The sequence below is a fragment of the Cupressus sempervirens genome, chromosome 10 (genome assembly GCF_028749045.1).
Source record: "Cupressus sempervirens isolate cs-2001-9-10 chromosome 10, ASM2874904v1, whole genome shotgun sequence".
NCBI lineage: Eukaryota > Viridiplantae > Streptophyta > Pinopsida > Cupressales > Cupressaceae > Cupressus > Cupressus sempervirens.
In genome coordinates this window covers 759,921,855-759,938,203 of record NC_143127.1, presented here as the reverse complement: position 1 = coordinate 759,938,203, position 16,349 = coordinate 759,921,855, and the positions used below count along the sequence as shown (strand labels likewise).

The 16,349-nt window shown below is 41.0% G+C and overlaps 1 protein-coding gene across 6 annotated transcripts in view; it reads right to left on the bottom strand.

Annotated features, from left to right (window-relative positions):
* LOC149536087 (ADP-ribosylation factor GTPase-activating protein AGD12-like) overlaps positions 1–16,349 on the bottom strand; it is an 81,431-nt gene that overhangs the window by 25,325 nt on the left and 39,757 nt on the right. For 4 of the 6 annotated variants that reach the window (XM_089806761.1, XM_089806758.1, XM_089806757.1 and 1 more), the window contains exons 5-8: positions 4,224–4,387; positions 3,904–4,147; positions 3,611–3,727; positions 3,360–3,455 (exon numbers count right to left, since the gene is read on the bottom strand). In XM_089806761.1, the coding sequence (XP_089662887.1) occupies positions 3,360–3,455; positions 3,611–3,727; positions 3,904–4,147; positions 4,224–4,387 (621 nt within the window). The remainder of the gene's footprint in view (positions 1–3,359; positions 3,456–3,610; positions 3,728–3,903; positions 4,148–4,223; positions 4,388–16,349) is intronic. The other 2 variants (XM_089806760.1, XM_089806759.1) reach the window with 1 other exon arrangement.

The window sequence follows — 16,349 nt, the reverse complement described above, 5'->3', positions numbered from 1 at the left end:
AGAGGGCATTGTGAAATTGGTGATTGACCTTGACTCTTTGGAAAACATGCTTCTAATCTTTTCTTGGGGAAAGATATGATCTCTAAGATCTAGCCTTATGATATTTTTTTATCTAGAAGGTTATTTTCCCAAGATTCTTACATGGGAGCAAGTTAAAAGAAAGGTTTCACAAGTCCAAGATGATGTCCCCTTTGCTTGTCTTAGGAAGATGAAAGTAATTACCTTATTTTGTGATTATGTTAGAGGTATCTAGGATAATTTATTGAAATATTAACATCTTAAATGGGTTATAACAAATCTTCTGTAAACCCTTTTGAGTCATGGCATTTCCTTGTAGCTCTCAATATTCTCCGAGATGTGCTAGGTATCATTTGCATGGAAGATATTGTTGGAGATAAATAAGTCTTTACTGGCAAGAAGCAAAGTCAAAATAAGCTTTTGAAGGAAATGGTTGCAGTTTGTCTTCTAATCACAATATGTAAGCAAAGTCAAAATCAGCTTTGGAGAGAAATGGTTGTAGTTTGTCTTGTAATTGCACCATCTAGAAAATAGACAAAACAAATAAGCAAATCCTAAAAAGATGGATATCTTGAAATTTTGGCTTGAGCATTGAAAGTACTATGATGCAATCCCCCCTAAGGAAGGATCCCTTTTCTTGGTGTCTTACCCTGAGTGGTCAGATCAAGATGTTGTTTGATCAAAGCTGGAAAGAATATTCAAAGAATTACTAGTGTGAGCACTCTTTCTAGAAATTCCTTGGTACCTTCTTTACTAGAGTCAATTCTAAAAACATTCCAGAAGTGAAATTTGGTATTTGATCTCAAATTAAGGGCTCAATAGTTAATCATTGGATTGTGGGAGGAGATTCTTTTAACATAATCAATGGTATGAAAGGCAGAAATATCATTCATTGGAGGCTTCAAGATCTCCTATCTTAAGCTAAGGATCTTGTAGATAAGTTTGATGACTAGCGTTTTCCACCCTAAATGAAAAGGAAATGTCGGGGCTGATTATCTTAGCCTCATTGAGAATCCCATTTAAAAATTTTAAAACATTGATGAGGATAAAGAGCAAAAGGAAGTCTTTTTTGTACTTTACTAGTTTGCCACCTTCCCTTTTCCCTTTTCCTTGTTTTTGGTGATGCCCTCCCTCTAGTCTTCTTCTCTATCCTCCCTTGGTTTTTCTGGTTTCCTCTTCCTTCTCCTGTTCTGGACTCTTTCCCTTTTGAGCTACTGTCATATCTTATCCTCTTCTATATCTAAGGTGGTGGTTTCTTTTGGACTGTTGCACCATTTGTGTCTATTTTGATCTTTCTAGTGTCGTTTTATATGGTGGGTCTCAAATTCCTTCCCTTGTCCATGGTTTGCCTTTCTTATCAGCTTTGACCACATTTCCAAAGGTGTTTATAGGAATATTTAATTCTCTTATCTATTTAGAAATTGATATGCAACACTTTCTCCAAGCTTTGAGTCACCTTCCTGATATTGGTTTCTCAGGCATTGTTACTTCTCTTGGAGCATGGCTCAAAGAACTTTCCATAGCTTTATTACTCACATCTGATGGTTTTGCAAAAACCATGGAAGCCAACATCTTTTTCCTGCCCATGTAGAGTTTCCTCTCCCAACACACTCCTACACCTGAGCCCTAGTTCAGAATCGTCTCTTCTAGCTCTCTTTACTTCCAGAACTCTTACATATATAGCACTAACTGCCAAGGTGATGGGAGCAGTGACCTGCTTGATCCTATTTTCCACGATGATGTGGGTCTTTTGAGTCTGCCATGCTGCTCCAACTCAATGGCAAGCACAAATCTTGCTTCCCTGATCAATCTCCTTAAAACTAACTTCACACTATTCATAAACCTGTTCAAATTCCCATGGAAGCTTGTTCTAATAGCTTTGTGTCAGTTTCAGCCAGGAACCCTTGGTTAGAACACTCACCTAGTCTAGTTTCTCCACTTCAAGACCTCCACGTATAGGGTTTAAACTTCATCGAAGAGATTAGATAGGAAAGGATGTATCTCCATAATCTCTAATATACAATCAAAGAACTGCTTGATTAGAAACGTAACCCCATTTTTCTGATTGATATAGATGCAGATTGTAGTAGACATGTTTTAAAAGACAGGGCAAACATTTTGAACATCATTAATCCCAACATAGGTAACATTTTAGATGTTCATGAGAGTCTCTGTATTCCTATCTAGGAGATGAGAGGAATTGTTTGACAAGTTCATTATTGGCTCTTTCATGGTGATCACTGTCCAAGAAATATCTAACAACCCCCTGAAGTTAAATCTGATACTGAACTTGGCAGAGATATATATATCTTGCAAGCTGGCGTTCATGTTCTTTTGATAAAAGTAAAAAGAGGCGTGCAAAAATATTTCAACAGCAGTTCACCCAGAAGCCCGTGCTCAAAAGGCAGGTGACTCAACCTGAAATTTTAGTAAAAGCTGCTAAATTGGCAACCCCATGATCCAAGCTGCCCAAGTGTCAGAAGGATTGCATGATTCCACACCTAAAGGGCTTCAAATCCACAAGGGTAGGACTAATTAGTGATGCTATGTGCTAAGATTTGAAGATACAAGTCATATTATTTACAGTCCATGACAGAGAGCTAAGACATATTCTGGATTTAGCTGTGCATGGTTTTTGGCGTCAGCTAAATCAGAAACTACTGCACAGTTAAATCCAGAGACATTCTTAAAATTTAAAGACTCCAGTAATATATCCTTAAATATTACAAGGATGCTTTTGTTTAAAAATATAGCAGATAGCGGCTGCTTTGTTAGCCAAGTTAAAAATACGCTCAAGTTTAGATTGATATGAGATCTATGTTGGGATTTATACATAAGTTCTAGAGGATGTAATTTCAAAGTTGCAGTTGCTCTATCTTTACATGGATGCATATGTTGGTAGAATTAGTGTCTTCTTTTAGTTTTTTAGGTTTCTTTTGTCTATTTATTAGCAGATTATTTTGATATTTTGATCGTGTGCCTCTTGAATTGTAAAATTTTACTGCACTAGAAGTGCCAAAAGCCCGAGTCATGTCCAGATCATGGATGGGACTATATACATATTTTTTAATTTTTATCTAATTTATTCTTTTATTTATTAAAAAGAATCGAGAAAAAGATTAGCGATGCTAACAAATAATTTATGCATCACACGTCCAAACTGAACATTAAAATTATAACAACTTGAACTCATAGTCTGAGAAGCTTGTTATGGAAGACCTATTTGTAATTTAGTGTGACAATATAGTCAGATAAGAAGCTTGTCATAAAATACACAAGTAACAGAGCAGTATTTGCCAAAGCACTTCAAGATACCAACATTATAAGTTCTAGCTGCTTACAACTTTCAGAGGTGGCATTGGATTTGGGACAGAGAGCATGTGTTCTTCATTCCATATTGGGTTTAGATTGCTTTTTATTACTTTAGTCTTTGCGGTCTGCAGAACAATAATATGAAAGAGAAAAAATTGTTTCATTACTCTATTTCCCTTTATCAGTGTAAAAGATAAAATAAATAGCTTTTAAATAAAATATATTATTTTCATGCCTTTATCAATTATCAAATATCATTTAGTATCAAAGGATAACTTACTTGGTGCCCAACTGACAGAATAACGTAGGGATCGCTAGACAGAATGTCTCGCACAGCAAGGTTTGTGCCTTTGACAACTTTGATCTTTAGCAAACCTACGAACTCCACCATACCTAGCTGTCATATAAAAATAGACATTTGAAAATCAGAATAATGCGACCAAAAATTGATTGACAGATAAACCCACCTATATTACACAGAATATTAATGTTCATACATACATATCGACTTAGCTGTCCTACTGACTTAAATTTGTACATACATATATAGGTTCATGATATTTTCATATTTACCAGCGAACTGTTTCTTTTTGTCTCCTTGCTATCGGAATCTCTTCTTTTCCAGCTCTTACGCAAAGCATGTCCAAGTCCAGACAGGCGAGAGGAATGGCTCACCTTCCCTACTGGCTTTTCCTCCATTGTATGTCCCAGTTCATTACTGGAAGACATATTTCGCAATGATGAGCTAAGGCTCAAAGAGGAAGATGAGGCGATTCGTAGGCTAGGTTTGACAAATTCTTGTAGCTCATATTTCTGCCTGCATATAGGAACATTTCAAATACCTCTGAGCACAAAATTGGTAAACTGTAAGAAACAAACACAATCAATCTTACCTAATGAAAGTGGAACGTTCTTCAAAGGATGCTTCTGGTGTAGGTTTTTGAATATCTTCAGGGAGAAAAGCCTCATATATTACATTTGCAGATGCATTTCCCCCAACATCAGCCATAGCATCAACATGGGAATCAGTCCACTCATCCAGTGTCACTGATAAAACCTTACACAGAAGAAACAAAACATTAATTTTATGAATACCACCAATTTCTATAAACCTAAATAAACATGAATATGCTATATAAAGTAAAAAAATCAAATATGCGCCTACAACTCACCCACATTCTTTACGAACTAACTCCTTTAACTGAACCCTTATACTACTTTGTGTTTCCAACCTTGTACACCCATGGGTATAGCATACCTAGCATTTACATGACCTTAGTCTACTTAAAAGGAAATATTGGAAGAAAAGGACTAATAAATATAAATTTACCAGGTTAATGTACACCATGACCAACATGATAAATCTCATCATTTGTATGTCAATAATAACTTTTAATTCATCTTTAAAATAAGTGATGTTCAAGTCTTAAAAAAACTCATGCCTCTTTGATACAGTCCTTACAAAACCACAATGCAGGTTAGGAACAACAAGTCTGATCTTCTGCCTTGACTTGATCATCAAACTGTTATTACTTCTCAACCTTCTTTGCCCTACTTTTCATCTCTGCTGTATCAGTCCATCCAATGGATCAAAATTCCAAAGATTTAAGTATCCAGCTGAACTTGATCTATACTATATGTTTTAGGCTCAACCTAACTAGATTAGTGAGACCATGCTAAAGCATGCTTCACAACAAGGCCCTTTCCTTGTCATGTGTTGCCAAAGCTCGCCATCTACCAAAGCAACCAAGTTGTTCTAAGAAGGAAAAATTGATAAGAAGCTCTCTTGCTTGTGGCAAATGACATGATTGCAAATGCTGCTTTCGAAAGAAGGACTAATGATCAAGACTCTATCCAAATAGACTGAACATAATCAAAAAGATTATTGTATTTGAGACTAAACTTTGCCTTTAGCACCAATTCAAGACAGATGCCAACTTTTCTGCAAACAACCACTTTTGTATAAACTGTCAAGTTCAACCTTAACAGTAGTACCATATTTGAACCAATGTCAGCAATTATGCCACCAAAACTGACATTTGTAATTTTGTACTAGTGCCCTTCCTGTGTTTCAGCTCAAATTTTAAATGCATTGCCTTAGTTGGCACCAAAGTATACCACCTTTGCAACCTAAACATCACTTGTAGATTTATCTTTTGCAAAATATAAATTTTGAACCATTCAAATTTTCCATTTGCACTACCATCCTAGGCTATAAAAAGTGGTTATTTTTAATTTGGTAAATTGCCCCCTTGTTAAGTAATTTCTGGCTTAGATGTAATGGACAAGGAATATCGCTTCTATCAAATTCACTGCAGATTCACACCCAGCCTAACAAACTAAAGCATGCCACCAATGTGTTGGACTTGGCATTTTACTCAATTTATCATGTCTTCTAGAATTTGAAACAGGGTGGTGCAATGGCACCCACGTGAGAAAGTTGCTTAATCTTTTCATTTCCATATGTACATAGACCATCATGCATATTAGATAGATCATGTCATGTCCATGCATAGTAGGATATGTTAACGAGTCACTTGTTTTCATTATTATTGTAATAAAGGCCTATTTTGTAAGGCATTGGCATGTTTGGCATCTTTATAAGCCATCATGACCAAATTGCTAAGTTGGCCTATGAGCATGAAATTAGTTCATTTAGTTCAATATTAGGATCATCTAAGTGTTTTATAGGGGTCACACGAATAGAAATGCATGGTAGTTTAATATTGCTTGCATATTACAAAGTTGCACTTTTACAACTAGGATATTCTAGCAATTTTAGAAGTCTAAGAGTCTTTTAAATACACAAGAGCTCAAAAAGCCAAGAGTCGTGTATATATGTTGTTTTGGTTGAATTATATCATAATGCAAATGTATGAACAGAAAAAAACGGTTTTTGGACAAGTTTGGATATAGAAACAAAGGAAAATTTCTGATTTTTGATTGAAAGTTTGCCACTGTCTGGTTCCCACGTGTGTGTGGCCTGGTTAAGGTCTGAAACCTATATGGTTGGAAAGAGCTTCGAATTAGCTTTCCAACAAATCCAATTGGAGGTTCTAACTGTTCCATATGTGGGAGAAAGCTGAAATTTACTGAACAATGGTTGAAATTCTGGGTATTGTTTTCCACATTTTTTTGTTGCTTCCAGCTTTGGCAAATGTATGTATGAAAATATAAGGATCTGAAACCTTTATGAATGTTTAGGGAGTTGAAATTGTTGTCCAGCGAACTGGGTAGTTAGACAATTATGGGTACGGGCACGGTGGTGTCGCTTCATTGGCAATATGTCGGATGTTATAAATATGGCATACACTTATGTAATTGGCATCATGTTGGTATTGAATATTACTACTTTGTACGGAAGCATTTGATGAATGAATAATACTTTACTTTGTTAAGTTATATGTTAATCCTATTCACCTACAGGTTGAACATTTGGCACCATTGCCAATTCAAATTCAGAGTGGCAGCGAATGGAAAGCCGAGGATAAATGGGAATACGTGTACCAAACAACCGGAAAACTAATAAGGAGGAAGAGACAAAACTCTTGGAAGGCGAACAGGAGGCGACCCAAAACTTCCGCATCCTATACCGTGTAAGCCTCGAAACCTTCATACAGAAAGAAGCCGTGGAAAACAAGGTTACACAGGATACTATGTGGGATGTGCATGCAAGCCCAACAACAAACAGGTTCCTCGACCAACTCTCCCCTTTAATTGCACAAGCATACCTATCACAAAAGAGATGTAGGGAAGAAGTGGAGCAAGAGGAACGTCATCAACAAACCCTCAAGAATTTCTATAAGGAGAGAGATGCACAGTGTCACAAAACTAAACCATGAGCTTTTGAGACATAGTACCAAGAGCACTCAAGAGTCTATAACTGTCGCATGAGTCGACCACATGATGTATACAGAGTGAATAAATAAAAGAGTGTTTTATTTTGTTTTTTTTATATAATGGTTACGTCAAAAATGCCCAACCTCTTAAATAAAAATAGGAACTTGGGGGAGGATATTGATGAATTACAATTTGTGCGTGGAGATATAATCCAAGCTGAACGAAGGTGGCAACTAAGACAACTTGTCGAAGAACGAACTGTGGGGCAGTCGGAAGAATCACCAAGTGTGGTAGAAGGCAACCACGCGGGTGGTCCAAGAACCACCAACAGGTGCCACAGTTCGCCTGAATGGCAAGAACAAAGCAACAACGAGTTTCTCGAGGAAACACGACACAGATTAATTGTGCTCAAGGAGACAAGGGAATAGTTTGTACATTCATCCCATACACCACTGCGAGAGGGAACCTATAAAGTAGGAATGGAGGCGAGGCCAACAAAGACAACAAGGCACAAGGAAGTGTCGGAGGGACACTGCACGATGGTCAGAGTAACCCGCCAGGACCAATTCTTAACAATTCCGGGACACAATCAAGTGGTACACACACAACTGGTCATTAGAGGACGAGAAACACAATGTCTCAGAAACAAAAATTCCCGAAGTTCATAGGCGACAGGAAGGAACCTGTATGACATTGTTGTACATGTGAAACCATATGGACCGCCAACTCGGTCACAAACGCAGACGAGTGGTTACAAGTTGCAACAGTTTCCAACCACCCTACAAGGAGTAGCCGTGGATTGGTTTTCTGATATGGACAATGCAAAGATCAACGCATGGGACAATCTCAATAAAAAAATTCAAGCAGAATTTCGACTGCAATGGGATGACAACGAGGTCGTCGCCGAGATCTACAATTGCAAACAAGGGAAAAAGGAAACCATACGAGCCTTCAATCGAAGGCTCAAGGATCTTCTTAACAAGATGGGTACTCAACCCACCAATGAATTAAAGAAACGATGGTTCATAGAAGGACTCCGCGGGGCACTCAGAAGGAAGATGAAGATAGTCCCGCCCACATCGTACATTGATGCCTACGACCGTGCCATGAACTTGGAAAGTGAGGGCAAGGCGACATAAAAAGAAAAAGAATTAGAGTAAATCCTCATCCTCCTCTAAGAGTGATGAGTCCTCTGAAAAGGAAAGCAATGCCGACAGTGAGAAAGAACCCAACAAGAAGGTACAAGCCCTCCAAAAGGACATGGAGCGGATGGTGAAGGAGTTCAAGTCCATGAAAGGAACCACTAGTCGTACAGAGGAGGGAGAAATATGGTGTACCAATTGTGAAGAGAAAGGACACACAAGGGGAGCATGTCCTAAGAAGGCGATGTGCAATATTTGTCAAGTCTTGGGTCATTCTACGATGGAGTACCCCTATAACATGAAGACACGAAGCCAACAAATACTCTTCACACAAGAACAACCATCCACCTCTGGCACTCATAATGAGACACAAGGGAACAACAACAATGCCACATCCGGCAACTACCGTCAAGGGGGATGGGGTGGAAATGTCAACAAGAATCGAATACAGTATGAATCCAAGGGAAGGCCCATAATCCAATGTCGTGCATGTAGCCAATGGGGCCACTTTGCCAGAGATTGCCTAAAGGGTGACACTAAGAAATTGTGTCAATGGTGTGGTCCAAGGGACCACGAAGACACCAACTGCCCAAAACAAGTGAACCTCCTTAACATTGAGGAGGATAAGGTCCTTGTCCTCACCCACAACCAAGCCAAGCGGCAACGTATCCAAATCCCCGCACCAAGAAGCAAAGACTGCAAGAGGCACGAGAAGAAATAGAAATGGCAATGAAGGGTAGAAAAAATAGCAATGGAACCACTTCTGGATAAACGGAGGTAGAGAACAACTTATTGAACCAGATGTTGCAAATGGAGGTGCCCATAAAAGTTCAAGACCTCTTACAAACAGTACCACAATTAAGGACGACATTATTAAACACTTACACAAACCTGCCAATGGTACCGGAGAAGAATGAACGGAGGTAGAGAACAACTTATTGAACCAGATGTTGCAAATGGAGGTGCCCATAAATGTTCAAGACCTCTTACAAACAATACCACAATTAAGGATGACATTATTAAACACTTACACAAACTTGCCAATGGTACCGGAGAAGAATGAACAACCAACTTTACCAAGAGGGTTGGCCACAGACCCCATGTTGTTGACAGTGAGCAATGGCCGTCACCCGGTGGTGGTCGAGATGGGAATCCTCAAAACCATCCTGACAAACACCATTGTGGATGGTGGGTCTGGGGTGAATATCCTTCCCGAGGAGACATGGAAGAAACTTGACAAGCTTACCCCATGGCCGACCACATTCAACCCAGTCGGCACTGACCAACAAGGGATGAAGCCGTTGGGGACCATGATGGCTGGATACAACCATTTGTGCTCGATTTCATTGTGATTCCCCTAAAGAAAAAGGGATATAACGCCATTCTTAGAAGAGGATGGCTAGTGGCAGCCAAGGTGAATCACAATTGGAAAAAGAAGATTATGTCTATGGAAAGCGGAGGGAGGAAGTTTGCCATTGACCTCCGAACATAAATAGTAGGTGAAGAAATGGCATCGTCATCGAAGTCTGAGTCAGATGGGGAACATCAAATGGATGAGGGAAGAGCCCGCATGTATCTAAACAATGAAGGCATTTTGGAATTGGAGGAATGTTCAGGAGATGAGACTAGTTCAATGAATGGACTTTTCCATTGGCAAATGGAAGACTGTGAGATCTTCCATTCTTACATGCTTGGCATCGAGGAACCTAAAGGTGAGAAGGAGGTATTTCCACCAGAGTTTGTGGAATACAAAGAAGGCAACGCAAAGATCAACAAGAGTTCTGCCCATCGCTTTGAAGAGAAATCCATTAGATACGAAAAGTCGTCAATGGAGGCCATCAATCTTGGCAATATGGAAAACCCAAGGAACATAATTGTCGAGGACGAATGGAACCCCATACTGACGCTGTAACATTTAAAATCTTCATGGAGTATAAGGATGTATTTGCCTAGACTTATAAGGATTTAAAAGGAGTCTCGCCAAAGATGTGTGTTCACTGCATACCTTTGGTGCCTGGAGCCATACCTGTACAGAAGCGACCGTACAGGATGAATAAGAACTAGTCGGCACGTGTACGTGAGGAAATACAATGAATGTTGGAAGCAGGCATAATATTCAAAGTCCAAACAAGTGAGTAGGTGTCACCAATCATAATATCCATGAAGAAGGACAGGAACCAAATCTGAATACGTATGGACTTCTGATGCCTGAATCTTGTCACGATTAAAAATTCCTTCCCCATCCCGTTCATGGATACAATTCTCGAAGAAGTGGCATGACACAAGATTTACTCCTCCATGGATGGATTCTCTTGCTATAACCGAATCTCCATTGCTGAAGAAGATAAATTGAAAACTACCTTTGTGGTGGAGGATGGAGTATATGCTTACAACCAGATGGATGCCCTTCGGATTGTGTAATGCACCTACCACATTTCAAAGAATCATTTTACACATCTTTGACAAAATGTCAATGGCAACTTCTAAACATTTTTGGATGATTGGTCAATCTTCAGTGGACAGGACAACCACTTGGTGGCACTCCAGGAATGTGTGGAAAAGGTGTCGGCTAGCACTAAACCCTAAAAAGTGTCGGTTCATGGTTCCTCAAGGAAAATTACTTGGGCACATTATGTGCAAGACCAGATTGAACACCAACCCGGACAAAGTGTGGGTGATTGTGGAAATGGAAGCCCTGATAGAGGTAACGGGAGTGAAATCTTTTCTCGGGCACCTTGGATACTATAGACAATTCATAAAGAACTATGCCCAAATTGCTCTTCCCCTCAACAAGTTGACATGGAAGGGAGAACCGTACATCTAGAGCTCCAAGTAGGAGACTTCCTTTAAAGAGTTGAAGAATAGATTGTTGGGGGCACCTATCTTGGCATATCCACACTGGGACAAGGAGTTCCATGTCCATGTGGACACTTCTAACTTCGCCATAGGTGTAACGTTGGCGCAAACTAGCGACTATGGCCTTGATCACCTAGTATATTTCGCAAGTCGACTACTTTCAAAAGCTGAGAAGAATTACAGTACCACTGAAAGGGAGGCCCTCGGGATGGTGTACGTGTACAAAAGTTTCGGCATTACCTCTTGGCTAAACCATTCACCTTTTACGTGGACCACCGGGCGCTGATGTACTTGGTGAACAAACCGATCATCCCAGGGAGGATTAGTAGATGGTTGTTACTCCTGCAGGAGTTCACCTTCACCATTATTGTGCGACCGAGAAAAAGTCACATCATTGCCAACCAACTCTCCCAAATCAAGTTAGGAGAGCCGTTGGAAGGGGTCAATGATGATTTTTCGGATGCACACTTGTTCAAGATCGCCATCCTTCCAGGATGGTATAAGTCTATTGGGGAATATCTATACACATCCCAATTTCCGAGGGAGATGCCGCTAGGCGACCAGCGGAAGCTAGCGTTAAGGAGCCAGACCTTTCAACTAATAAATGGCCTCCTATATAAGATGGGCCCAAACCAAATACTAACGCGATGTGTAATTGAAGAGGAAGTATAGTGTTTTGAGGAAAGCACATGAAGGTCTAGTAGGCGGCCACATAGGGCCCGACATAACTGCACGGAAGGTCCTGCTTGCTGGATTATGGTGGCCCACACTTTACAATGACGCACAAGAATGGGTGTTAAGTTGTGATACATGCCAGAGAGTTGGCAAACCACTTAAACGGGACTTCATGCCATTAAACCCTTCCTACGCTCGGGAATTGTGTGAACATTGGGGACTGGACTTCATGGGTCCGCTGAAGGCACGTTGGGCCCGACGTTGCCGATACATGGTAGTGGCCACTAAATATTTAACAAAGTGGGTAGAGGCATAGGCACTATGAAACAACTCTGCAATAAGCACCGCAAAGTTTTGATATGAGAAAATGATCACACGATACGACATACCTATCCAGTTGACAAGTGACAAAGGAGGTCACTTTGTGAATCACATGATCAGATTACTAACAACTAAATTCAAGATTTTTCATTCATTGTCTAGTCCACATTACCCAAGAGCCAATGCCAGGAAAAAGCGACAAACAAAACCCTCGTGGCTATCATATATAAATCATGCGGAGTAGAGCAAGAAGACTGGGAGAAAAAGTTTCCTTTGACGCTATGGACCTACCGCACAATCTTCAAAGTCACAATTGGACAGATGCCATTCCAATTAATGTTTGGGCAAGAGGCCATGGTACCAGCTGAATTCATGGTCCTAAGCCTCCAGATTGCAATTGAAATAGACTCGGAGATATGGAAAGCCTACGAGAGCACCTACATCGGCTGAACAAATTAGATGAACGAAGATTAACAGCTCCATGGGCGACAGAGGTGGCGCAAACTCGTCGCAAGGCATGGCATGATAAACATTGAAAAGGATGAGGTTCTAGCCAGGCCAACTGGTGCTTTGGTACAATGGCCACAATGAGATAAAATCAAGGAAACTCAAGGTCAAATGGCTTGGACCATATAAGAGCAAAGAAGTTGGTGATAATGGCTATTTAAAATTATGGACCTTGGACTGGCGAGAAATTCTTGACGCCATTAATGTATCGAAGCTGAAGATATATCATGAACAGCAAGGAGGCGAGGTAAAGGGTAATACTTGCCGAAAATTAGACTTAGGATGTTAAAAAAAATTTTAAAAGGGGAAGGGTCATGGACAGGTAGTCATGGACACACAATGTCCCGTGATTATGAGTGCCCACCAGCATACCATTCCAGGGAAAAAAAAACATTTCGCAGTGGAGAGCAAAAATGCGTTCCCAAAAGAGGAAAGGGAAAACGCATTCTGCGGAGAGTAGAGGAGAAACATAAGCACCTTCCACAGCGAGGAGAGAAATAAAACGCATTGCCATCTGGGGGGAGAGGACATTGCCACGGGAAAAGGAGAAAATGGAAGCATTCCACAGTTACAAAAAACAAAGTTCCACGAAGGGAGAAAGAAATATACACCACGGGAGAGGAATGGAGAATACTAGGAGGCTGAAGCACAACGTGCTCCGAAGAAACAAAAGGAGAAGCAACCACAAAACCTAACCATTTTTGTTGCAATAAAGACAAAACAAGAGACTGTCAGTCAATTGGAGTATGCAATCTGCAGGGAAAAAGAGACAGTGGAAGGATCAGTTCAAGGAGAATAGTGCCAAGATGGACAAGAATGCAAGAGTATTGACCTCAGGAGTCCGTGTTGCAAGGCCAGGAGCATCGAGTAGCAAGAAGCCGAAGGTGCGTCCTAAAGTGCAGTCATCCGCACAAAAGGTTGACCTTTCTCATCTCACAGTACAGTTTGAAGGGCTGAATGGCAGTGATTGTCGTATATGGTGGCAAGAAACGGTTGACACAAACCTCATCAAACAAATACTGATCTATGCACAAGTACATTGGGCGATTCAACTTCTGGTATTTTCCATACAGTTGTTTGAGACAATATTAAGAGCGATGATTGAAACATACAACAAACACAACAGAACAAGTACATTCGCATACAAGAAGCATCGTCTCACGGTCTCATTCAAAGCCCACAACTTCACTAGGGTTCTTGGCATTCTTGACCAAGGAGGCTGCAAAGTGTTAACTATGAACCACAAATTTCCACAAGAACGAAAGGAGTACCGGATGAAGTCACCCTAGAGGAATTTGAGTCCGTCGTAAAGGGTACTAAGAGTCAAGGATTGTGGCAGGACTTCATTCTGGAAGGCCATTGGCGATGTATCATGGACGTGATAAAGAGCAGGTTAACCGAGGCGAGTAGGGCTTCAAATATCGCCCTACCACAGATTACCTTCATGAATGGCATTATGAATGCTATGGTATATGCTTTAGTGACTGTCCTCAATGATAGAATGGAGGGATTTATTACACTGCAACATTGCACATTCTATATGCCGCACCATGCTATTGGGTTGTTTCTTGAAGCAGCACTCCATCAAATTCCAGTAGATGAGTTTGAATTCCCACCGAGAGGAAGATTGGCGCCAAGAGAACCCCCAGTATTCTACTCGAGGCATTTGGACATGGGTGGCACGATGGCCTGCCAGAAGAGACCAATACAAGGCTTAGATGCCTACGATGACACTAATAATGGATGGGAGGATACTACAAAAAGTGGTGGGACCAATTTAGAGGGAGATAGTACTTCGGCAAAAGTTGAAATGATGAGGCAATTGCAAGGTCCCCACCGAAGAAACTTTTCCCTCCCCAGATGCCGACTTCTGCACACTTGATAGCCACTATCCCCATGCTATTTATTCCTCCATTCGGCCAAAGGCATGCGCTCATTTTTATGACTCCACCTACAACCATGGCAAAGAGCACAGATGTATTGGCTCAATGAAGGTTGTTAAGGAGCCATCCCAGCTAGCCACCCCTGAGGGAACTCCAGTCGTAGATGTCCCTATCAATTCAGTTGCCCCAGATCTAGCAGTCACAGTTCCAATGGCAGGGTTCGTGGAGATGCACCAGGCACTAGAGCCCGAGCCTCAAGTTCGACTAGATGTGATTGGCACAAAGGCAGTTGTCACGATAGCTTCATCCTTCTTGGTCGAACCCGTGAGTGTGGCCCAGCCAGCACAGCCAGAGGACGAGGGCATTAAAGTAATGGATCGACCCAGTGTCTTCTTAAGACAACAGTTCCAACTCACCCCTACAGATGTCAACCCCTCCATCCAGTCCTCGAGGCAAGGGGAGGGTTTGACAGTAGTATCGACCATTCCAACACCCCCAGGGGGAAGGATTCCACAGTCCGAGGATGCGCCTAGTATGAAGGAGGTGGCAGTTGCTATCATTGAGGGAATGGAGATGGATATTGACCCACAAGCCGAGCAAGATGTCGAGTTTGAGGCTGAAGAGGGACTTGACTATGGGTCAGACGAGGAGAGGACCATGGCTTACATTAGGGTCATAGAGGTTCTGTTAGAGAAAGGTTGAATTAATGGACAACATGCTCTGACCTGTAGAAGGGAGTTGCAATTGATCCGAGCCTATATCCAGAGGGGTTGTCCAGAGCATTTCCGCTCTTGCTTTGAGACCAAAGGATGGCCAGCCACGGAAACATCAGAGATGTTGGTTGATTGCGCTATGGAACCCAAGTTGGGACCGTGCAACACTGCTATGGAAAAGTTGGCACATGAGATAGTAGGGGCATGTAAAGACGTCTACTATGCTCATCGGCGTGCAAAGGCAAATAGAGAAGCAGAGAGGGTTGCAACTACGAGGTCCAAGGCAATCGAGGCAAAGGCTAAAGAGGAGCTAGCTGCTGGATTGGCTAGTCAGCAAGTAGCATGGGCAAAACGAGAAATGCTCTTGCGAGATGAGGAAAAGGCTGAAAAAGGATTGCAAGTGGCTCAGACTCAACCTATGGAGGCAACACTTCTACTGAAGGAGGTTGTGGAGGTCAACACGCAGACAGAAAAGGACTTACATATACGCACCGATCAAGTTTATGAGTTGCGCCAACTGCTAAACACTTCAGGGACAACCTCCTTCCTAGTCTATGGTTCTTTCTATATTTGTATGTTGTCTCGTAATTTTGTTAGTTTTGAGTCGCCAGGAGACGACTTTTCTTTTTTGGGGGGGGAATACTGTTGTTCGGAAAACTAGGTAGTTAAACAGTTATGGGTACAGGCACGGCATTTGTTGCTTCATTGGCACCGTGTCGGATGTTATAAATATGGCATACACTTATGTAATTGGCATCATGTTAGTATTAAATATTATTACATTGTACAGAAGCATTTGATGAATGAATAATACTTTACTTTGTTAAGTTATATGTTAATTTCCTATTCACCTATGGGCTGAACAGAAATATCTTTCAAATGAATCAAGTTTTAAGTCTTGAGACGCCAGTATCTGTGAGAAATAATAAAATCTTTGACAGGAGGTCCGAAATTTCTTGTAAATCAAGAGTTCTAAAGCGTAGTTTTCTCTTCTCCTCATTCCACCAGCAAAAATCAATGGCCTTTTGGATTTAAGTAGTTTAGAGGGTATATTTAATGATTCTACAATTTATTTTAGTGTA